A 23,316-nucleotide genomic window follows, 5' to 3' on the forward strand; every position below is an offset into this window, starting at 1 on the left:
GCAACATCGCCTCCGTCTCGCTCGACGGCAGCGATATATCTGATCAACCAAAAACATTCATTTTTGGTTGAAATTCATTTATGTTCTGTTGAAATGTGATTTCAATTTATGTTCTGTTGAAATGACATTTTTAATTTATGTCTTATTAAAATGACATTTTTTCATTTATGTTTTGTTGAAAAGTATCCCACATTTACGTTTTGTTGAAATGTCTTTTTAAATTTGTGTTATGTTGAATTGTAATAATTATTTATAGCATTTTGAAAATTATTCTTCATTTATGTTTGGTTAAAAATCAATATTCGTTTAAGTTATATTGAAATATAATTTTCATTTATGTTACATTGAAATTTAAATCTAACTTAAATCGAGTTAATTATGTATATCTTGCGGGTGAGTATTGTAATCGAAATAATTGAAAATTTTTAATATTTAATTCAATTAAATTTAAAATATAAAGTGATTATGTACTATGTACCACAATAATTGTCACAAAGTAGCAAAGCCCATCTACAACACATTTCAAAAGCTCAAAATCTTACCTAAATCAAACTCATCCTTGGCGTCACCTTCTATTTCTTCACACATATCATTCTCAATCTCCATTTTGATACTGCTGTCAATTTCATGATCCGTTTCGAATTGCTTCCTAAACTGTTCCAATCTATTCCAATGTTTGCTGAGCTGAAAGAAATTATCTCCAACGCGACCTATCAAACAACTAGCGTCGACAACGCGACTTTTTATTATCATGTTACTTAATAAAGTTTGACATTTACTCGCCATGTCAATATATTTTAACGAGAAACCATATTGCTCATGTGAGTAACTATATTCTGCTAAAGTCGCGTATGCGAGACAAATTTTTTCATACAACAACGTCTTCAAATGTAATTTCCAAGCGAAATTATCATCACGATTCGGTTCATGCCAGGACGCCATCTTGTTTTCCTTGCGAATCAAAATGGCGTTCTTATCTATATTCGAATTAGCTTCTATTAAATAGTTTCCAGTTTTTTCTGTGTTCTTCCTCTCTCGTTTCCTTCTTCTACTTCTAGATACATGTTCTTTTGGATCTTGTTTCTTTTTTAACGGTTCGTAGTTCATTTTTATTGGTTCGTAAGGATTCGCCATTTTAGGATGTTGCTCTTCTATTATTATTTGTTGTTTCAAACGTTCACGTTCTTCATCCTGAAAAACAGTTAATTATTTATTTAACAGTAACTTCATACAATATCTATACCATTTTATTAATTTTATATGAAAATATGATACAGAGCAGAGATTCAAAAACAATTTAGACCTTTGGGTCCATAGGAGACTTAGGCGGGGGTATGACCGAAAAAAATTAAGATGAGTAAGATTTCAAAACAGGTAAAACGAGAAAAAAACCTCCAGAAAAAAAAAAATAGAAAAAACGGCGTTTTTTCACGAAGTTTAATTAGTGTTAAAATTATAACCTAGAATATATTTTATAACCTTATTCCTGCCGATAGTAACATGGTGCAGTGCACAAAGACCTCGCAAAGCATGTCTGAGCGCGCGCCCACATCGCTCCGGCACTTGTACTCCCAAACCTCCGCTACTTGACGACTTCTCTTTAGCATCCTTAAATAATAACAGTTATGTTTAGAGATGTTATCACGCCCGTAACCCAAAAGGGCAGGCAGAGGCCACAGTTATATACGTACACATGTCTACGCATTTAATTTTTTGGGTTTTTTGGGTATTTCATCGTAACGATATTACCATTATAAATGCGACAGTAATAGATGGATCTATGTTAAAGTTTGTAGCCTAAATGGTTGATCTCGATGAAATTTGGAATAGATTTTACATCTTTCTATCCTCTAGGATAGTCTGGAAGAACTTACTGGCTACTTACTCTGGTTTTTAATTCCACGCTGACGAAATCGCGGGCGAAAGCTAGTGTGCTTAGAAATATAAATCTATCGCATTACAAAATGGTGTTTTTTTAATTCATTTTTATTTGATCTGAAGTTCGAATTATTTCTTGCTGTTTATTAATCTGTTTAAAATATATATAATTCAATACATACCGGTGCTGTATCTTTGACCCGATCTCCGATATGTCTGAGCGCCAACTCACGGCCGCCATTGTCCTTGATTTCCTCTTCCTTATCAGCCTCGTTAGTGTCTTCCTCCTCAATTAAATATTATAAAATACAATATTATAAAGAGGAAAGATATGTATTTTTGTATATATTGAAATAACTCAAAAACTACTGGACCGATTTCAAAAACTATTTCACCATTTAAAAGCTACATTATCGCCGAGTAACTATATAATAAAGTTCACGTAAACGAAGTCGTGAGCAACAGCTAGTATTGTGTAATCCTAGCATTTTCCACGACTTCTTAAACGCAGTAAAACAAAATTATAGTAATAAATACAGTCTTTTTTACTCAATGATAATGTAGCTTTTTTAATAGAAATCTGTTCTCTCTCTTTATCTATACTATTATAATAAAGCGTAAACACACACTTCTTTGTTGCCTAAGATGTCAGCAAGTACAGCATATTTATGAAAAATACTTTTTTTAATTAAAAGCCCTACACTTACGCCATGCTTTAGTCTATATATTTTCACGCCATTAAACTTAAGAGGTAAATATTTTTGATAAAAACCCTGATGTGGGAAAGAGACCATAAGTCGCCAACACAAGAAAGAAAGATTGCTAAAGTTTATCATGTCATTTTGACATTTGCTATTGATAATTTGACAGAAACAATAAAATAAAATTTTCAAAATTTCATGGGGATGAAGCCGCACGGGAACAGCTAGTAACCTATACTAATAAAAGAGGAAAGATTTGGATTTTTGTATGTATTGAAATAACTAAAACTACTGGACCGATTTCAAAAATTCTTACATTATTAAAAAGCTATGTTATCACTAAGTAGCATAGGCTATAGTTTTAATTTTTTTTTTATTTCACAGAGACGCAGTCACCAGCAACAACTAGTATTAGTATAAATATATATTTTACTGTAACATCGAAAATCTGTGTTTCATTTAAACAAGACATGGCACATTTATTTATATTTCCAGAATTATGTCTGAATTTAATATTAATGTCCTTACCTTATCTGAATGTTCACTAGTAATCTCAACTTTGTCGTTATCTTCATCCCTTTTGCACGTTTTGGTGTCACATTCCCCGTCTCTTTCACTCGTATCATCGGCCGTTGCTTCCCTCGCAAACTCTGTAAAATCCCCTTCATCTTCCGAATCTGAACTTTCATCTAGAAGGAAAATAGATAATAAATATTGATTAGATAAAGTTAAATATAGTTTTATTAATTCATTGTTTACTAGCTTTCGCCCACGACTTCGTATACGTGAATTAAAAAGAAAACAAGCGAGTAGTCTATGTGTTCATCCAGGTTATCCTCTATATCTATGGCAAATTTCATCCAGATCCGTTCAGCTGTTTAGGCTACAAATATTAACAAACATCCATCTAAACTTTCGCATTTATAATATTGGTAAGATATTTATATTAATAAACTAGCTTTCGCCCGCGAACTCGTAGGTGCGGAATTAAAGAAATAACAAAAGTAAATAGCCAAGTGTTGTTCCAGACTATGTCTAAATCTATGCTAAATTTCATCAAAATCCGTTCATCAGTTTAGGCTATAAACTGTAACAAACATCCATCTAATTACTTATAAATCCTTTAATTTATAAGTAAGTTTTAAAATCCAATTAATACAAATCTAATAGGCAATATGCATATGACGCACACTATTGGTCGAAGCAAGTGGCTTATCTAATATGGCGTCGCTGTGTTGACAATACACAGTTCATTTACGTTAGTTTATAGAAATACACTCTTGAAGTATTTTACTGTAAACACGATATCAAAACCAACTTTAAAATAAAAAACTAATGAATAGAATTATTAATTACCACTTATTTGTACCAGGAATAATAAAAATGAATCGATTTTTGACTTTTTGACTTTGAGATACTTTGTTGTTTTTTACATCGAAGTGACATCTGAGCGTAAGTTATGAATGGAATATGACGATTGACGTCAATTGTCTCATGACAACTCCGGTCGCGTTTTAGTCGTTCGAAAATGGTCGTAATTTTATTTTTAGCTCAATGGTTGAATATCTTCGCGTCAATTTTTTTTCTGGTTATTTTATAACAAGTAGAATCGTTTAAAAAAAGAAAAATATACATGCATGTTCCCTATTAACTAAAAAAAATTTAAAGTTACCTTTAAAATCTGGATTCGCAGGGTTAGTTGTCGCCGGTACATACAAATCCGCCAACATATAATGAGAAGAAGCAACAATTTGCGGATACCTTTCTATCTTCAACAACTTAACAACATGTTCCAACAACTGTTTGACATGTCTAGACCGATTAGTCAATCTCATATTCCTAGCCACCCTGTATAACAACATCGCTACGGGTGTTGTGAAAGGGTTGTCTAAACTATCAGGACATAAAGACGTTAAGTCATATAACTTAACCACATCATCATGAGGCCCTTTAAACAACCAATAAGTATGTCCCGCTTTAGTAACATTAGATTTTAAAAATGATAATATATTCTGAGCCACATTCCTTATCACTTTAGGTGAGAATTTAGAATTCTCCATATTCGGTAGTTCTTCAGTCTTCATCGGTTCATATTTCTGCACAATACCATCTAAATGGTAACACATTAACACTTCCGGAACATTGCACATTAAATTATCTAACCAATAATCGATCCCTGTTAGTACATTTATGGGGTCTCTAGCATCTCTTAAGCGGAGACTGACACAAGGTCGGTCCTTATCACCAAATATTGGCAAATCGCTGCCAACTAACATGTGAATATCTTCGAATGTCCATAATACATTTCTATTATAAGGTTGCTCGTTTGAAGGACCTTCTACTTTCGTTTCGGGCTCTGGTAGAAATGGACCTGTAAAAAAAAACAATATTTAGTTTAATTTATTAAAACAGAAACCTAGTAAATGAAGCAAAGCAGTCCATAGTTTACTTTTATTTTCATAGTTTACTCTTTATTTTTAAACCATTTCCCTTACTTGTATGTTGTAAAGTTTACATTATAAGGTGACCTCCTAAAGCGTAAATACTACTAACTAACTACCTTTGCTAAGCTAAATTTAACATTTTTTCATTCTCTTCGTATTATTTTTTTTTTCATACGTGTTTATAGTGGTAATATGTAAAGTACTAATCAATAAATTATACTGACCCGCAAGACACATAGGTGTGTTTTTAGCATGTGCAGGAGGTTCCAAAGGAGATGGTCGCTCTACAACACTGTGCGATAGAAACTGTTGTGTCAACTGCAAAGCTTGCCTCGCCCCAGGCCCAGGGGTCAATGACATCCTTTCCTGTTCAACATAACATAAATGATCATATTTCAACAAAACATAAATGAAAACGACACTTCAACAAAACATAAATGAAAACGATATTTCAACAAAACGTAAATGAAAACGATACTTCAACAAAACGTAAATTAAAACAATATTTCAATAAAACATAAACTAAATGACATATGTTATGTACCTGTTCTGACATAGTCTTTACTATGTTTTCATAGAAAAAGTCCTTCAACCACGACCATTCCGACTTCATCAAATAATCATAGACATCAAAATCATCAAGTAGTAAGGTGTTTTCCACTCGATGAACCATCATACTGACCTGGAAAAGTAAAATATTATATCGATTTGATACTTCTGTAGTTTTGGCATTTTTATATTAATAAATTTGTCAAAACTGCCCTGTCTAAACAATTTTTTATGTAATTAGCAAGAATGCTTACTGTTCCATTAGGCTGGTATGGCAATTTTAGTAGTTTCTTGATGCACTCTGCATCAGATATTACATCCACCTCACCCACACAGTCGGGAAACATGTGCGCCATTCTAAAGCTGTAAAGAAAAGAACATTTCTGTTTTACAAAACTATTTGTAAAATTTACATTACTGGGGAGCTTTGGATAGCTTTCAGACGTAATTCTGTCTATGTAGAAATAAAAAAACTTAATCACTAGGCTATGTTACATCTGTGCTAAATTTCATCAAAATCCATTCAGTTGTTTTGGCCATAAACTTTAACAAACATTCATCCAATAATCCAAACTTTTGCATTTGTAACAGTAACTAGGCTAGAGCTTCAAAAACTGTTGCCCCTACTTCTGAATATTTAAAAAGATTACATTAACTACCTTGAAAATCCAGTCCCTCGAGTCAATATCTGTTTCAAGCCATATGAATCAATAGCCGCCCCCCAGTTAGAGGGGGGCATGTTGAGATCTGTATTACATTGCAGTCTAGCATACCCCACAGGACTCTGGAATGCTGTGTACTTCACTACAGCTGTAGATTTGATACCTGGGGAAGGACTGCGGTCCTGGAATTTTAGATTTTAAGTTAACATATTTAGTACCACAATAATTTTATATACATAGCAGTATTTATAATGTAAAGATCTTGGTGAAGTTTTTATATAAATTTATATATAAGGAACCAGAACAAACAAGCAATGTAAACTATGTGAACATTGATGCTTTCAGACTTCCACAATTTGATTTGATTAACTTCGTAAAAATTATGATATAATTGTATTCTTTACTATTTACATTCAGTTATGATGATTTAAAAAAATCATACAATATAGTAGTCTTGGGCTTAATCGGACATCTGCAAGTGCGCACCGTACTAGTACAATTGGGAAAACTTACTAGTACACACTTTAAGTACCTTTAGTACTTCAGATTTGTGAGAAAACAATAACATGAATAGAATATAACAATGGTTATTGATTACTTCACATCAAATTTTAAGCAGGGTCAATCATATGTTATTAGCGAAAATAAATTTAAGTTATAAATGATTTTATCCAGTTTTGATTTTTATTACCAAAGGTGGATGCTTCAATCTAGCAAATATACAATCAAATCAAACAACGAAGAAGCGAACATCGATATCGTGTAGTGTACTAAAAGTGCCAAATGTCCGATTAACAGAAACCGTTGGATAACGTTACTTTTAGTACAGTGCTGAGTAACATTACTTTTTAGTACATTGTATGTGTACTACACAAGACTACAATATAGCGGTTTGATATTGATTTTCTTTGCACAATTACATGCTTCCTTTATTTCATATTAATGTTTAATTTAGACTAAGAGAAGTAATAAGATGTATTCATTTTTACTAGGGCCATCCATTTTAACATAGAATAAATTTAAATACCACGCAAATAGTTGTCGTTTACCTTGTTTCTTTTCATATGGTCGTTTTCATTCTCGCAGTCTCCCATTATTAACCTTTTATTTTCAGTAATTACTTCTGTAAAAACTGTACAATTTTAAGTTCTTGATCTTGATTGCAAACAGCCGTGTTTGTGGGAACGACTGAGAATGTTCGTGGTATTTTTCTTTTTAAAATCAAAATAGCTAAAACTGCTAAACTGAAAACACAAATGACACAATGTTGACAGTTGACATTAGATATCAATCACCTTGACATTTAAAGAGTTTTGTCACCCTTTTGATTTTTCCTTTAAAGGTAATAAAAATTAAATAACGGAAAAAAGACTTTTATGCATATCCATTCTCCATTTTCTGTGATTTTCTTAAAAACATGTGTCGATCACAAAATGTTTCTTTTTGGAAATCCTGAAATGAACTTTCTAATGTAATCTATGATAAAAGTTAGCAAAGCCGCCATTTTTGCCAGGTATTTTTTGGCATTCTTGTCAATTGCGCTTTGCTTTTTGCATTTTCGGTTTATTCAGATTGTTTATTAATAATTTCTTTAATTCACTTGTAAATACCATTTCTGTTCTGTCGGTCAACACTTCTGTTAATTCGGTGAGTATTCATTAAATGCTAATTTAAAATACATTCTGAAAAAAATCGATTGTACGTCGACAGAAGCGGGTCATTTCATTCGCTACTTTTATTTAAGTTTAACATTTATTTTAAATCTATGTACTGTTTTTTTACTAAGTTTCTTAACTTTAATCAATATTATTGAGGTAAACCTACGTTATTTGTATAAATACGTAACATGAAATCCGCCATGATGAATTATTTCAATAACAATACCTTTTATTAATAATTTATTTTACTTCAAAGACTGCAATGGCGAATCGAAGACCGCAGAACAACGGGCGTCGTATGGATTTCGGGCGTAATGATAGGCCTAAGAACTTCGGGCGTAGCGGCGTGTCGCCGTGGCAGGGCACCGGGCCGGGCGGTGGCATCCCGAATCTATTGCCTTTAGCCGGCGGTTCTACGGAAGCTACTTTAGCTTTAGCCAGTAACATCATCAACCTCCTGCAGCCGCGTCAGAATCCAGTGCCGTCGCTCCTAGATATGCCTATTCGACGGGACTTCGGTCCTAACATGGGTCGGTATGATCGCGGTTATGGACCCCACAGGGTAAGTACACCATTTGAACACTAAACCTATGGTGAATTTGACTCTTTTTAACTTAAAATCAAACATGTATGTAGAGGTACAGTAATTGTCAGATATCTTGGTAGCTCTTAACTATGGGTTAGTCTGCACAGAACACAGTTGTATGTGAAAGACAGTGGAAGGGCACAGCACACTGATGATTGTAGGCCACTAAGATATTTGAAAAGTACCTAAATACATAGAAAAATAATTTTAAAACATGTGACTAATATGTTTTTATGTAATTGTGACTTAAGTAGCTACTTTCATAATTTAGTTGTTTTTATTGTTGTTCATTGTTGTATAGAAATAACTTAATTACATGTTACCTAGTATTATAACTAATTTTGTATTAAATTTATCCATAGTTCCAATACAAAACAAAATCACGTTATAAAGATTGGTAAAATATGTAACAAGTATTTGGTATAGTAGATAATTATAGAATGAATTTATCTATTCCTTGACTGGGCTTTCTTAATTACTCTTGAGGAAGTTCTAAATATTATTTTTAATATTTTCTACTTAAAATTTAGTCTTGATATTACTTGATTTGAAATTATGTGAAGATGTTTACCATGAGTTTGATAGGTTTGTTTTTTCTTTAGCTCACAAATAAGAGGTGGATGATAAAAATATTGCTGAAAAATCTAATGAGAAGAGTATATAAATAAAAAATATCAGTGTTTATCATCTTTTATTGTTACAAAATTGTTTTAAAAATGTATCATAGCTTTTATGAAAGCTTAAAATAGCTTTTTGTCTATTTTAGCAGAAACTTGTTTTAATGCTCGCAATGATTTTTTTCATTGTATCCTGCATTGCTAAGTCCTTGATGTACAATTGTAACCCAAGCCAAATGTAATATCCACATATATACCATGCCACAATGTTTTCTGAAAACTTTTATTTTCAATAATCAAATTTCTTCCAGGAGCCCTTTATGTTTTGCGTTCTAAACAGGTCTGATGGCTCTATATGCCGTTGACTTGATAATATCTTTATTTGTTCAGATTTCAGTGCACCTTCGCAGGCTAAATGGCCTAACAGTTTCCTTACTAACATATAGAAATTCCCTTTAGATGGGCAATCAGGGTAATTTCCGGCGTACGGGAAATTATAATCGGGCTGGTGAGCGTATCAACATGAATCGTAAGCCGTTCAGGCCCAATGACGGGCAAAGGCATCAAAACAAGAGCTCCCCGAAAAAGGATGCCGATTCAAAGGCTAAGCCTGTTAAGGAGAGGTAAGGATTCCTTCCGGTGGTTGTACCGCATCTCTGAAGCCGTCTTGGCCCACTTTCACACTAGTTCTCTGATCGTTCACCGGCCAAACACTGGCCCGATTGGCAAATTTTCCACCTGCGTCATCTTTGACGTTTATAAACCAAAATCTACACACTTTCAACGTAAACTTTCACAGATGACAATGTCCATTTTGCACATATACAAGGAAATGATAATTGTATTTTATTTACACCGTTTTGATCCATTAAAGGATTTTAAAGTCTTAATAAAAGACTCTTCATCCAATTTTTCTAAACAAATGTCTCAAAACATCTTTCGAAACATGGAAGTCCTGATAGACTAGCAATCAACATCAAATAGATTTAAAAATAATTCATTGATGTTTATTAACTAACAAAACAAGTATGATATAGTGATCAAGAACAAGAAGATAAGGAAGAAACTGGGGAGAGATCGGATGCAAATGATCAGAGAGAAGCTCCGAAGACCAGATATGATGATTTAAACCCGCAACTGCTGAAATGCCACATCTGTAATAAGAGTATGTGGGATGGAAGGTCGTTTGAGAACCATCTGAGTGGTAGAGCTCATGCTATCATGATGCAGAAGATGTCGGAGAGCTATGCTCTTACCGCTGACACTATGCGGCAGGAAATTAAGGTGAGAATCAATGTTCTTTAGTAAAAAGCCTATATGTTTTCTGTCTGCATAAGTGCTGTGATATGTAAGTACTAGTTATGGATAATTCCACTAAATATCTGCACTAATGAACTGCAGATCAATTCATTATAACTAATTTTAATGGATAGCAGCAGTCAAATACAGTATAACCTCAATAAGTTAAAATCCAAAGTTTTTAAGTTATCAAGGGTTTATGTTATAGAGGTTTTTGGGCTCTAAAGGTAAGGTAACATATTTTGAAGTTATAGAGGTTTTTAAGTTACCGTGGTTTGAGTTATCGAGGTTCTACTGTAGTTGCAACCTGTATTGAATGGGAATTGAACTTGATTTACATAAATACGTAACTACAGCCTTAAGTTTAGTTGGATATTTGTTATAGCTTGTAGCCTAAACGACTGTATGGATTTCAATTAAATTTGGCATAGATGTAGACGATAGTCCGGAAGAACATATAGGCTACTCACTTTTTTTTAATTCCACGTGGATGAAGTCAAGGCGATAGCTTGTTTTTTATATAAATAACTACTTGTAATAATAAATACAGGGTTAGGTATCTCGGTTCGCTGAGATCGCACCAAAAGATCACCAGCAACATAAAGGGTTTGCTGGGGTTCTTCGGAGAGCTAAGTTGACTGGAGTGATCCACGTCCTGTTCCTCACGCAAAATACGCGCTAGCCGTGGAGTTGCGGAAACTGTAGCCCCTACTTCTACTACTACTAACTACTTGTAATAGAATTGAGTAAACCGCAAATTGAGGTCCATCTATCTCTCTGGGTTGTTATTAAAAAGCAATAATTTACAGATCCGTGAAATGAAACGCACCAGGAAATCTGGACAACAACCCCCTCGTGACTTCTACTGTGCGATGTGCGATATGTACGCAGCGGATGGTGCTATACACAGAACTACAGTGGGACATCGTAAACTGAAGAAATATTTACATCCGACATGCACACAGTGTCATAAGGAGATGCCGACAAGGATTGAATTAGATGAACATAGATTGACAGCCGAGCATTTAAGGAATATGCAGGATAAGCAAGAAGTGGTGACGAAGCCGAAACCTGAAGGTGAGTGAATGGACTGTAATTCATACTCTTTTGTGTAGACTTCTCAAAAGTCCAACTGTATCCGGCACTAGTACTCAGCCAATCTTTTTTTCATTGCTAGCTCACTGTGTCCCCGCTGAAAGGCTCAAAGCCTTTCGCACAATCCATCCATCTCTACTGGTCTACCTCTACTGGTGTACCACACTCATAACTAATATTCTCCTTGACACATAATATTTACCTTCAATTATCAGAAAGAGGATGTTACACTTTCATATGTGTCCCCTCCCCTGCCAAATCTAATTCCATTGTGTGGATAGGAATAAGACAAAAAAGGCCCATAGTTCTTGTTGGTTAACTAGAATAGAGTAATGCATTGAGTTAAAAATAAAATAATCTTATCACCACTACAACACAATTAGGAATAAGAGAAAAAAAAACACAACAAAGTAATTAAAAAAAAAAATAAACATGTAATAACAGGACAAAGTATTTATAGTCATAGATAGTATTTATAGTTATACATAATAGTTTATGATACAACGAGATACAATGCAGAGCCCAAGACAGAGCGAGCTGGCGGCGTACTGGGGACGCCCTCTGCCCCACTTTGGGGACATAGGAATAGAAGAGATAATAGTTATCATGTAACATACATTATTTATTATATTGGCTCGCTTGAACATGCCAATTTTTATACAAATCTTAACAATTTGTTACTATACATAGGCTAGTGTATTTCTGTAATCTTAACTTGGTCTTTTCTAATATCTTGACAGCTTAACATCCAAGATACATCTGAAAAAAGTTTACGCAGCTACTTGCGCATAATTAAGCCGCCTAGATATATGAAAACTTTACCTTTTTAATTCATGTTAATCTACACTAAGGGTTACCCTTATTGACTAATTCACAAATAATTATCTTATAGTAATGGTGATATCCACAATGTCTATGGAGCAATCCTATCTCCGGGAGGACCGCGAACGTTGGCGTCGTCCGGACCGCTACGACAGATACAAGGAACAGGAGGTTAAAGAAGAGAAGATTGATGAACAGGTATGAAATAAACCTAACTTTTACCTCTAAAACACTTCAAATTTTGATGATATTTTAGATCAAAGTCACCAATTCCATTAAATCCACGACCCTGCCCATCCCTTTATTAAAGTAAGGATGAGAAGGGAACTACTAAAACCACAATTCAGATGGAATTGTGGTCCTGAACTAGCTTAACCAACATAAAAAAATTGATACCATCTCATTAGTGTTCATGTCAGAGAATTAATCCCATTTCCCTGTCCATCCTCTTTTAAATTAGCAAATGTATAGGGGAAAAAAGCAGAGGTATAGGGAAAATTCTTTTTTCCTTTTTCCCACATTAGGGTTTTTATCCAAAATATTTACCCCTAAGTTTAATGGCGTGAAAATATATAGCTTAAAGCATGACGAAACTGTAGGGCTTTTTATTAAAAAAAGTATTATTCAAAAATATATTGTAATTGCTGACATCTTAGGCAACAAAGAAGTGTAGATAATTTATTTTCTGTTTAAATCAGGGTGATATTGATTTGAAGAATGCTGAAGAGAATGTAGAGAAGGATTCAGAGAAGACAGAGCAGAGTGAGAAGGTAGAGGAAGTGGAAATAAAGAAGGAGAAATCTGTGGACAATGATAAAACAATACTTGATTATAAGCAGGGAGATGATCTATCTAAAATAACACACGATATGATACCAGTATACAGGTAAATATATTTATTGACTAGCTTTTGCCCGCGATTTCGTTCCCATAAAGTAAAAAATCCTTCCAAACTATCCACTCCATCTATTATATTTATGCTACAAACATCCATGTAAACTTTGGCATTTTTAATATTAGTAAGATAATATGTAAGGAATCGTATATTTTTGAATTCCTTTTTTCTAGTAAATAACCCTATTTTTACAATATGTTATATTTTACATTATTTAGTTTAGAAATAGCTTTGTGAGTAAGAGACAAATACAGATAATAGAAATATAGAAGCAAGATTGCCATAGTTATAATAGTTGTCCAATGGCAAAGGATTTTCTTTATGTATTTAAATAACATTTGCAATTGAGAATTAAATTTATAGAAAAAAAAAGAGGATAAGCAGGTTATTTTGTTTGTTTTTTTTTTAATTCACGAGGACGGTGTCGCGGTCGAAAGCTAGTATGTACTAGCTTAAACCAGCTATTTCCATGTAGTTTGTTATAGTTCCTAAATACAAACTAGTTTATTAGTTATAGCTGTTGCTCGCGACTTCGCCTCCGTGAAATTAAAAAAAATAACCTATGTTACACACAGATAAATTACCTTTCTAACGGTGAAAGAATTTTTACAATCTGCGCAGTAGTTTTTGAGTTATTTCAATACATACAAAAATACAAATCTTTCCTCTTTATAATATTAGTATAGATATAGTTTTGTAATATAAAAACATCATCATCTTAATCTCCCCTGCCTTATCCTACTCCCGTAGGGTTTTCGTCCTCCAAATAACTCTATCATCCGTCATCTCAGTCATCAGTCCCTTCTTGATCATGTCAACTTTCACGCAATCCTTTCACTCTTCCTAGGTCTACCTCTACCGATGTACCCCTCCACATTCATAACTAACATCCTTCTTGTTACATGCGATTCATCCCTTCTCATAACATGCCCATACCACTCTAACCTTTTACTCTTTATTTTCTCAACCACTGGGGCTACTCTCAGACTTCCCGTTAATATAAAAACAACAAAAAACTATTGTTTTAATGTGTTTTTTAATATTTGTGATTGTCAGCACGGAGCGCGGCGTGGGGCGCTCCTTCCTGTCGGAGTTCAAGTGTGTGCAGTGCAGCTTGTGCCGCAAACTGCTGGACAGCGGGGAGACGGCCGAGGTGCATCTCAAGACCTGGAGACACCACCAGCTCTTCATCAGGCTCCTCTCCAAGTCCAGCCAACAGGTGAACATAACACTGACTCCAACTTAATAAGTGGAGATTTATATGAAGAAGAAGTATTCTGGGCAGCGGTGGCTTCGCCTTTTCGGCGAACGCAGGTGGCCGCTCGCTCGTTTGCCACTTTGTTACAAATAAAATGACATTGCTGATGTACTAGTAAAACTAGTGCACTAAAAATCTCAATTTAAAATCAGATTTAATAAATTTAAGAGATATACTAAAAAAAATGCGAATAAATAATTATGTCGGGTAATATTCTAAATTGGGTTTTCAACATTTTTCTAGAATCTAGAAATTCATTATTTTATAGTGCCACTATTTCTTTTTTTTAATCCCTCATTTTCAAAAAAAATATACTGTGGTTACATTAGTCATTCCCGCCAAACGACTTACGTGGTTTTTAGTCGTCGCATTTTTTAAACATTTATATAGAATATCATGCAAAAAAATTAAAGAGAAACAAACAAAATATATATAAGAAGTAAATGCAACAAAAAATCTTAAATTTCTTTTAATGGGCTCTCTTACCATTGTTTTTATTTGGTTATCGCTCACTTAGAAAGTCTATTCTAGACCGTTTGTTTTAAACCTATCTAGGTTAAAAACAAAATATATACTGTTAGGAATAAAATTAGTACCGTGCTATAGAATTGGCGCAACTCTAGAATATCGGCATAAACGTCACGTCCCTAGCTGACAGCTGACAGCTGTCAATGTCACTAGAAGTATGGATAGATTGGCGCGTAACTTGAGTCTTGACGAGAAGTGTTGCTCTGAGTTAAAAGCGACAGTATCAATTAAATAAGTTGTCTAATAATACATAAAAAAACATTTATTTTCAGCTTCAAGAAGGCAAACGTCAGATGAACGTGGAAGAGTCAGGGAACTGGAAGCGTCGCAAGACGTCGCGTGACGACGACACGGAGGACGAGCACGATATCGAACACGAGGAAGGGGACGGGATACAGGAGGAAGTCAATGGAGATAAACCAGCTAACGAAGGTATAATCGTAATTAATCTTACTAATTACTAAACTAGCTTTCGCCCGCGACTCCGACCGCGTCGGATTAAAAAAACTAAGTATATGTGTTCTTCCATACTACTCTACATCTGTTCCAAATTTCATAGAGATAGGTTCATCTGTTTAGGCTACAAACTCTAACAAACATCCATCTATCCATCCATCCATCTAAACTTTCGCATTTATAATATTAGTAAGATTAGTAAGATGTGAAAGTTTAGATGGATGGATGTTTGTTACAGTTTGTAGTATAAACGACTGAACTGATTTAGATGTAATTTGGCATAGATGTAGAGGATACTCTGGAAGAACACAAAGGCTGCTTAGTTTATTTTTAAATCCATGCGGACGGAGTCGCAGGCGAAAGCTTGTCCTATAATAATTAATAACAGAGACGGAGACGCACATAATGAGAACATTTCCCCTTTCTTGCGTCTCCTCCACCGTCAAATCCACTTTTCCTTCCTATCCCTCTCTCTCTCAAGAAAAGAGACTAACACTGGGCCACCAGCACCACATTCAGACTGTACGCGGAGTTGCTTCCACTTCACGCCAGTCTTTTGTGTGGTCGTGGTATTACACCGGGCGAGCCGACCTATTCGTGCGAGTTATTAAAGCCGGCTCTACCACAGTTAGAACTTTATAAATAACAATTCCAATTGTATAGATGTGTCAGTTGAGACGGAAAAGCAAGAAGACTCTAAGATAGAAGAAGAGGAAGGTATCCATGCTGCGGACGAAGATCTTGAGGATTGGGAGCAATCTGTCGATGAGATACTGAACGATGAGAAGAATACTGCGGGTAAATATTTACACTTTTTCAAATAAACGCGGTGTAAAGTTTGTCTAAATAAACTAGATTAGTTTGACAATAGGGAATATGTATGTATTTTTTTCTTTTTTTAAACGATTCTACTTGTTATAAAATAACCAGAAAAAAATCGACGCGAAAGTATTCAACCATTGAGCTAAAAATAGTAAAAAAAGATTACGACCATTTTCTAGCGACTAAAATGCTACCGGAGTTGTCAAAAGACAATTGACGTCAATCGTCATACTCCATTCATAACATACACTCAGATATCACTTCGACGTAAAACACAACAAAGTTTCTCAAGGTCAAAAAGTCAAAAATCGATTAATTTTTATTATTCTTGGTACAAATAAGTGATAATTAATTATTCTTTTCATTAATTCTTTATTATAAAGTTGGTTTTGATATCGGGTTGTGTAAAATCAAGCATCAATCTTTTCGATTTTTATTCTTTTTATTTGTTGTTTCTTTTTATTAGCGAAAACGTTATAGTGTTCCTTTTTAATAAAACAACAACTCTTGCTCGCAAGTTCGACCTCGTGAAATTAAAAAAATAGTAATAAAACAAAGCGTATGTAACTCGCTGATACGTTACCTTTTTAATGGTGAAATAATTTTTAAAATCGGTTCAGTAGTTTTTGAGTTATTTCAATACATACAAAAATATAAATTTTTCCTCTTTATATAAGTATAGATTAAATACCTATTAACAGCGATCAAATGGTTAAAATACATTATAACAATGTGTAACTATCTATATACATATAATAAAATTGGTGTGTCTGTAATATCAAAAGAAAATCCAGATTTCGGGAAGATGTGTATTTGCTCTTCTAGACTTTTTATCTAAATATTGCGTGGACGTCGCAGGCAACAGCTAGTTCATTATATTAATTGTTTCCAGAAAAAGCGACTGATGATAAAAAAGAAGATGATGAAGTTATATTACTTGATGAAGATCCAGAAAAAACTTCGCAGGAAAACGTCAGTACAAAACCAACTCCGAGACGCAGCAGACGTCGTCAATGATTGCGATATTAACATATAAAAGTGAAGTATGTAAGAAAAAAATTTTCAGACGAATTGAGTACCTCCTTTTAGGAAGTCGGTCAATAACATCAAAAAACAACACTTAGCGTAAACATATAAAAAATCACAAAAAAATATTAGACTGTTTTTTGTATACCTAATCTTACTTCTTACTAATATTATAAATGCGAAAATTTGGATGGATGTTTGTTGGAGTTTGTAGCCTAAATGGTTGAACGGATCTGGATGAAATTTGGCGTAGATGTAGATGATAGTCTGAAAGAACACATAGGCTACTTTCTTTTGTTTTTATTAATACAACGCGGACGGAGTCGCGGGTGGAAGCTAGTTCTAAATAAAACTCTTAAACTATAGTCATAGAATTTACGCTAAAACTAAAAAAAAAACTGATTATTAGTAATTTTTTTCTTATAACACGAGTTTTTGTTCGCAACTTTGTTATAAAAAAAATGATTCTATGTTCTACAATTTGGAGAAACATAGTAACGTTCATCCAAACTTTATGTTATATATATTATTAAGTATATTCTATCTCACAGTGTCTTTTACTTTACAAAAAGTAACTAAAAAATGAAAAATATCGTAATATATGAACATTGACGTGTCTATTTCCCGCGTATTTTTTAGCGGGAATTATAATTAACCACTGCCAATATTTGCTACATTAATAAAACAGCAAATTGTAGGGTTTTTTTTTGCTTTTACGTCTTAATTTTAAATTTAAAACATTTAACAAACACAATTAATATAATTCCATTTATGTTTTGTCAAATTTACTAGAAAAGAGAAATTATACACAAATGTCATATTGTCTGTATTTTGTAACATTTCATTGTTTTGAAAACATGTCTATTTTTATAAGTCTGTGGTTACAGAGTTATAAAGGTAATTTTAGAGAGGTTTGTTATAGTTTCACATCTCTACGTAAAAAAATCCCTTTTTAAAGTATGTTACGCGAATTAACGTCAAATTTAACACAATTAAAAGGAGTGCATAGAATATTTAAAATAAAATTGATTTTAGAATGTCGAATTTCGATAAATGGGCGAAAACTAGTTTTAAAACGTATTTATATTGTACTGATTTTTTTTTTTGAGAAGTTGAGAAAGTTGTTTTTGATTTATTGAAGCATTTAAAAAATTGGTTGCTATTATATTACAGTTTCTTAAAAAATTAACAACTAAGTTTTTAGATAATAAAATTTTAAATAAAAAATATTATTTAAGATTTTATTCTTATTTTAAAGACATTGTAGACTTAGTATAGGGATTTTAGGTCATGTAGTTTAAAATTATGGTTATCTAGATGTAATTTACAATAGGGAAAAATTTAGTGGTTACTCACTTTAGAACACCATTTAGTATACCTAAAATAGTTTCACAATATAATGTCATTTATATAAAAAAAGTTACTGAAATGTTAGATGTTAAAATAAAATTATTGTCATAGATATTGAACATAGTAGACATGACAAGACGTAATTAACCACGACTTGTTACCACTAAGTTGCAAGTTAGTAGTTTTGTATTACGTTTATTAATGTTTTGCATAGAATTAAGTAGCAAACGAACAAGTGGCCGCCATAATTTCGACAAAACAGCGAAATGATCGCTACTCAGAGATTGCATTTTCAGATTTGCTTAACTAAAAGGCAAAGGGGATGTACAAAAGACGATATTTCTTATACTTTGCGTCTTTCTCTGTTAAATCTGTTACCTTTCATTGTAAGAAAAGGATGGGAAGAGGAAGGACTGAAATTAGGCCTGTTTGAGCAAAATAAAATGTTTCAAATGTCCACTCTATGTTAGGATGTTCTTAATCTTTGACTAATGTATTTTTTTGTAGACCATAAGACAGGTAAAATTAGCATTATTATAGAAATTTAGATAATTTTAATGTCCATCTAAACTGTATTTACTCTAGTAATAATTTTTAGTATATTTGATGTTTGATTCTCGTTATAACTAGTTTAAAAAATAATAGAATATTTATGGACATACTCAACACATATTTAGTAGTTTTACTAACTCCTAGAATTTAGAACTAGTGATACTAATGTAGTTGATATTTTAAAACATGCAATTTTTATTCACACTGCTAAATGTGGTTTTAGTGGAACTTTCTGCTTCCCACAGTCGTGTTGTTGGTCTGTCCTCGGCGGTATTTCCATACCAATATGACTTAGGGTCCTTCAAGAACCAAGCCTATCATTTCCCCAAAAGCTGGCAACGCATCTGTAGTTCCTCTGGTGTTGCAGATGTCTGTGCGTCGGTGACCACCTCAGTGTTCTCACTCGATTGCCCCCTTTTATTATAAAAAAATACAAATCTTGTGTCATACAAGTGTATACTTTTATGTTAAAACTCACAGAAAATCTAATGTTAATAATATTTATCTAAATAAGAAGTGTTAATTCCATTTCTTTTGATAATATCCTGAATTTCCGCTAATAAAAAAGAGGAGCTCTTTACCTCTTTAAGGGCTAACTTAGTTCTACATCGATGATTTTTAACCTTTTTCTGTTGAGGCACATATTCAACAATTTCAAAATTTGGCGGCACAAAGAAAAAGATAAAAATTATTTACTTACTACACCCTGCATAAAGAGTTTATGTCAAAAATATGCAAGATTTGACAGCAAACAAAAGTACCACGGCATTGGTTGAGAATCTTTGTTCTACATACTAATAATAGGTCAATGTAAAATGAATATTGTTAATCTGTGCAATTCAAAAGTAAGGAATATCTGCAGTGGTCAGCAAAATAAAGCTCATATTCAAACTTTCAAAGGAAAAGCACATTGTTTACATTGATATTTATTAAGTATGGAATCCCGTTTTGTTTAATTTAATAAAAGATTTGGCTTACAATTTACTTTATTGTAATATACATATATTACTCTTGGCAATAGTAACATAGAAAGGAAATCTTTCACACTAATAAAACTTCACCATAAAACTATGTTCTTGTTAAAGTTTCACAATAGAAATAAACTTGTTCTGTAATTTTACTGATAGTAAATATATTTAGGCATTAGATGATAGTAAGAATTTTTCTAGAAAAATAAACATTTTTAAAACATCTATGTGTGTTTTATTTTAACAAAATCCTTGGTGTTCCTTATAAACATAGAAACTAAACTTAATTCACAAGTCACTAATTTACAGCAGTGTAATGAAACGACTCGATTTTTTTTATGTTTTATTAACTTACATTATACTTATATGAAAGAACAGAATAACTATGACTTCTTTTTCATCAATTTTAACAATAATTTCGTATCCTGCAATTGTGTTTTCTGTCGTTTCTTATGCTTTTCTACGGCTTTTACTTTTGGCTTCGGGATTTTCTCCTGTTTGTTTACTTTCTTTTTCGATATTTTCAATGAATCGTTCAAAATTTCCTTAGCGTTTTTAATCTTTACTAACCCATCACTTTTAGCAGTCTCTTTTAATAGTATCTCTTTTTGAAACGACACATTTTTCTCCTCTTTTAACTTTTTAATAACTTTATTTGAAACATTGTTAAGACTTGCGTTTCTTTTTTGCTTATTCAAAGCTTTAAACTTATTTTTACCAAACTTAACCATTTTAAAACACGATAATGTTTTCGAAATGAGATTGTCAATGTCATTCAACTGTCACATGTCAGTTTTTCAACAAAGAGTATAAATTATTCGTACAGATAATATTTTACATTAAAACATTTTCTCTTAGATGCAAATAAATGAAGAATCTTTTAAAGACCACGAAACGACACTTTTATAACAAGACTTGTATGTTTAGAATTCATCATAACCTTATGTGGTAAAAAGGAAACAAAAAATAAAACAAATTTTGCTTTAATAATTTATTATTGTCACTTTGTGTCTGCCAGACATCGTCGAACGAATAACAGAAACAACGACACGTAATTTCTACACATTTACAAAAGTCACATTCAATATTACATGCATAAACGCAAGTCTAAGCAAAATAGTAAAATAAAATGAGCAATAAACGAGGTAAATCCACATTGAATAAATGCTATTTTGGAATATTATTTCAATTAGTATAAGAATTGTTTATTGGGTCAACACTCGGTTATTAAAATTTTGAAATAGTGGAGCAGATTCTTTGGGTTTTACAAAAATATTAATAACAAAACACAGCCATTATATGAATTAATACTATGTTGATTTAGTTTACCATTTTTATTACAAACAAAAAGTATTTCTTATGTCTAACTTATATTAAATACGTAAAAAAATGAAGGCAAGTATTTCATGGATTAAACTATTTGAATCAGAATTTGAAATGTTTTATTAGTCATTTGCAATTATTTGAACAAACTATTGGAGATGATATGAAAGACCTAATTAATTAGGTCTTTTTAATCTATGTTTTAATCTTTGATTCATTAATGTTTGTTCGGGGTTACCATATACAACATCCTAAACACAAATCAAGGGAAATCATTTAACGCATTACAAAATAATGCGGATTTTTTTGAAGGGAGATTTTTTTAATTCAGTTATATATTATAAATCACATACAAAGCTTATTATAGTTTCTACATACAAATACAAAAGCTACGGCTTTTCTATATAGTTCTATGTATTGTCTTTATATTATTGACACGTCGAAAAAGGCATACAAAAATAAATGCTGTGAACAAAACTTTTGCATAATTTAACATAGAAATGTTTGGATAAATAGTGAAATTAAATATAACTTAGGAACATAAACGTGACTATAGCTTATTAGATGTAATATTTTTAAACCAGCATTTTTACTTGGAAAGTATTTTGTTCATATTTCGAGGCTAAACTCTCTACACCTATTTTATTTAAACTAAAATTTATTCTGTAGCAAAATAGTAATGAAATTAGTAAGATATGTCAAACATATCTTTAATAACTGATTATGGAATGTTCCCTTAATATCATGATATTACGTCTTAAAACCTAATAAAAGCGAAAAAATAATGAAAAATCACGAACTAAACATTATGCATTAAATGTACTTTATGATTTGCATTATGTATGAAGATGTTGGCAGTCATTTTTATATTATTTTTAAGGCTAAATGCTTCAAATAATGCGAATTTAAAATGTTATAGCGAATTTAAATAAGCCAAGCTCGAAGCTTATGACTGTTTCCTTAATATAATGACTACAAACAACAACTATTTAACGTACGAACTTTTTACGCATTTTTGTAACACCACACATATTTAAACCATCTACAAATTCTATAATAATGTATATAATATGTATATTGAGATTATTTTTAATTTGAACATTTAAATAGCAAATATTTACTATAATGCATCAACGGCAATGTTTACAGGAAAAAAAACATATTCCTTATTCCCTTTTGAGGAGGAGATGGAACGAGACGTGGATTTTGCCGAGTAGGGGACTTATATTTAAAGGAAAAATCCACTTTCTGTGCGTCCCCTCCTTTGTCAATTAAGGGTAGGCATCTACAAATTCATGTGCCCTTTTTATATATAAAAAAAACCATACAAAAAACTTAACATTCCATCGTTTACCATAATATGTACAAAAGTCACCATTTTTTATTGAATTTAAAATTTAAACAAAAAATGTAGTTTAAGTATTAAATGTTAAACTTAAGAAAGGCATTGTGATTTAAAAATTGCGGCTTTTTAACTGCGGTGACTCTTATGTATCAATAAACAGTTTAATATATAGTAAATATATAAGCAATATAATAAATGTCCAATATTTTGGCTTAACATAAACATATGTTACATTAAATACTGTTCTCGTAATCCAGTTTAACGTGGCCGGATGTCTTTATTCTCCAAAGATCCTTTCACTGAAAAAAAAGGTATAATTATTAAAATGTTGCTCGTCTATTATAAGTATATTACGAAAACAAGAAAATAAAAATTATTATTACCTTTATTTTAGGTCGTACAGATAAAGTTAGTTTCTGAATTAATCGAGTAGAGGAACCTGTAAAAAATATCTTAAATTATTACTATATTTATTAAAAAAG

The 23,316-nt window shown here is 32.3% G+C and overlaps 2 protein-coding genes and 1 long non-coding RNA gene across 4 annotated transcripts in view; 1 reads left to right on the forward strand and 2 right to left on the reverse strand.

Moving 5' to 3' along the window:
• The window catches only part of LOC106105916 (erythroid differentiation-related factor 1), a 16,239-nt gene extending 8,741 nt beyond the window's left edge, over nucleotides 1–7,498 (reverse strand). Inside the window, exons 1-10 of the mRNA XM_013286373.1 lie at nucleotides 7,284–7,498; nucleotides 6,232–6,416; nucleotides 5,827–5,935; nucleotides 5,568–5,705; nucleotides 5,248–5,389; nucleotides 4,252–4,950; nucleotides 3,108–3,268; nucleotides 2,061–2,165; nucleotides 1,480–1,608; nucleotides 543–1,191 (exon numbers count right to left, since the gene is read on the reverse strand). Of these exons, the coding sequence (XP_013141827.1) occupies nucleotides 543–1,191; nucleotides 1,480–1,608; nucleotides 2,061–2,165; nucleotides 3,108–3,268; nucleotides 4,252–4,950; nucleotides 5,248–5,389; nucleotides 5,568–5,705; nucleotides 5,827–5,935; nucleotides 6,232–6,416; nucleotides 7,284–7,328 (2,362 nt within the window). The 5' untranslated portion in view covers nucleotides 7,329–7,498. The remainder of the gene's footprint in view (nucleotides 1–542; nucleotides 1,192–1,479; nucleotides 1,609–2,060; nucleotides 2,166–3,107; nucleotides 3,269–4,251; nucleotides 4,951–5,247; nucleotides 5,390–5,567; nucleotides 5,706–5,826; nucleotides 5,936–6,231; nucleotides 6,417–7,283) is intronic.
• A 245-nt stretch (nucleotides 7,499–7,743) lies between these two features.
• Nucleotides 7,744–17,308, forward strand: LOC106105917 (zinc finger protein on ecdysone puffs). Of its 2 annotated transcripts, XM_013286374.1 has the most exons (11): nucleotides 7,744–7,881; nucleotides 8,149–8,454; nucleotides 9,555–9,718; nucleotides 10,133–10,379; nucleotides 11,204–11,471; nucleotides 12,382–12,509; nucleotides 13,010–13,197; nucleotides 14,263–14,425; nucleotides 15,265–15,424; nucleotides 16,112–16,246; nucleotides 17,163–17,308. In XM_013286374.1, the coding sequence occupies exons 2-11, from the start codon at nucleotides 8,155–8,157 to the stop codon at nucleotides 17,285–17,287; spliced, it is 1,878 nt and encodes a 625-aa protein (XP_013141828.1). In that variant the 5' UTR covers nucleotides 7,744–7,881; nucleotides 8,149–8,154; the 3' UTR covers nucleotides 17,288–17,308. The 2 variants fall into 2 exon arrangements, with proteins under 2 accessions (XP_013141828.1, XP_013141829.1); XM_013286375.1 differs by lacking the exons at nucleotides 7,744–7,881; nucleotides 9,555–9,718 and having other exon boundaries at nucleotides 8,332–8,454.
• Nucleotides 17,309–21,142: 3,834 nt separating this feature from the next.
• On the reverse strand, nucleotides 21,143–23,304 carry LOC106105919. Its single transcript, XR_001225766.1, has 2 exons — nucleotides 23,218–23,304; nucleotides 21,143–23,133 (listed from the first exon to the last, which is right to left on the reverse strand). It is a non-coding gene; the product is annotated as an uncharacterized LOC106105919 (long non-coding RNA).
• Between the last annotated feature and the right edge of the window lie 12 nt (nucleotides 23,305–23,316).

Source organism: Papilio polytes, unplaced genomic scaffold (genome assembly GCF_000836215.1).
Source record: "Papilio polytes unplaced genomic scaffold, Ppol_1.0 DF822622.1, whole genome shotgun sequence".
Lineage (NCBI taxonomy): Eukaryota > Metazoa > Arthropoda > Insecta > Lepidoptera > Papilionidae > Papilio > Papilio polytes.

Bases quoted from the DNA above. Each gene is read 5' to 3' on its own strand.
- LOC106105917 (XM_013286374.1), top strand. From the start codon at position 8,155: ATGGCGAATCGAAGACCGCAGAACAACGGGCGTCGTATGGATTTCGGG. The intron at 8,455-9,554 runs GTAAGTACACCA...AATTCCCTTTAG, and splicing joins GCGGTTATGGACCCCACAGG to ATGGGCAATCAGGGTAATTT. The intron at 14,426-15,264 runs GTGAACATAACA...ATTTATTTTCAG, and splicing joins TCTCCAAGTCCAGCCAACAG to CTTCAAGAAGGCAAACGTCA.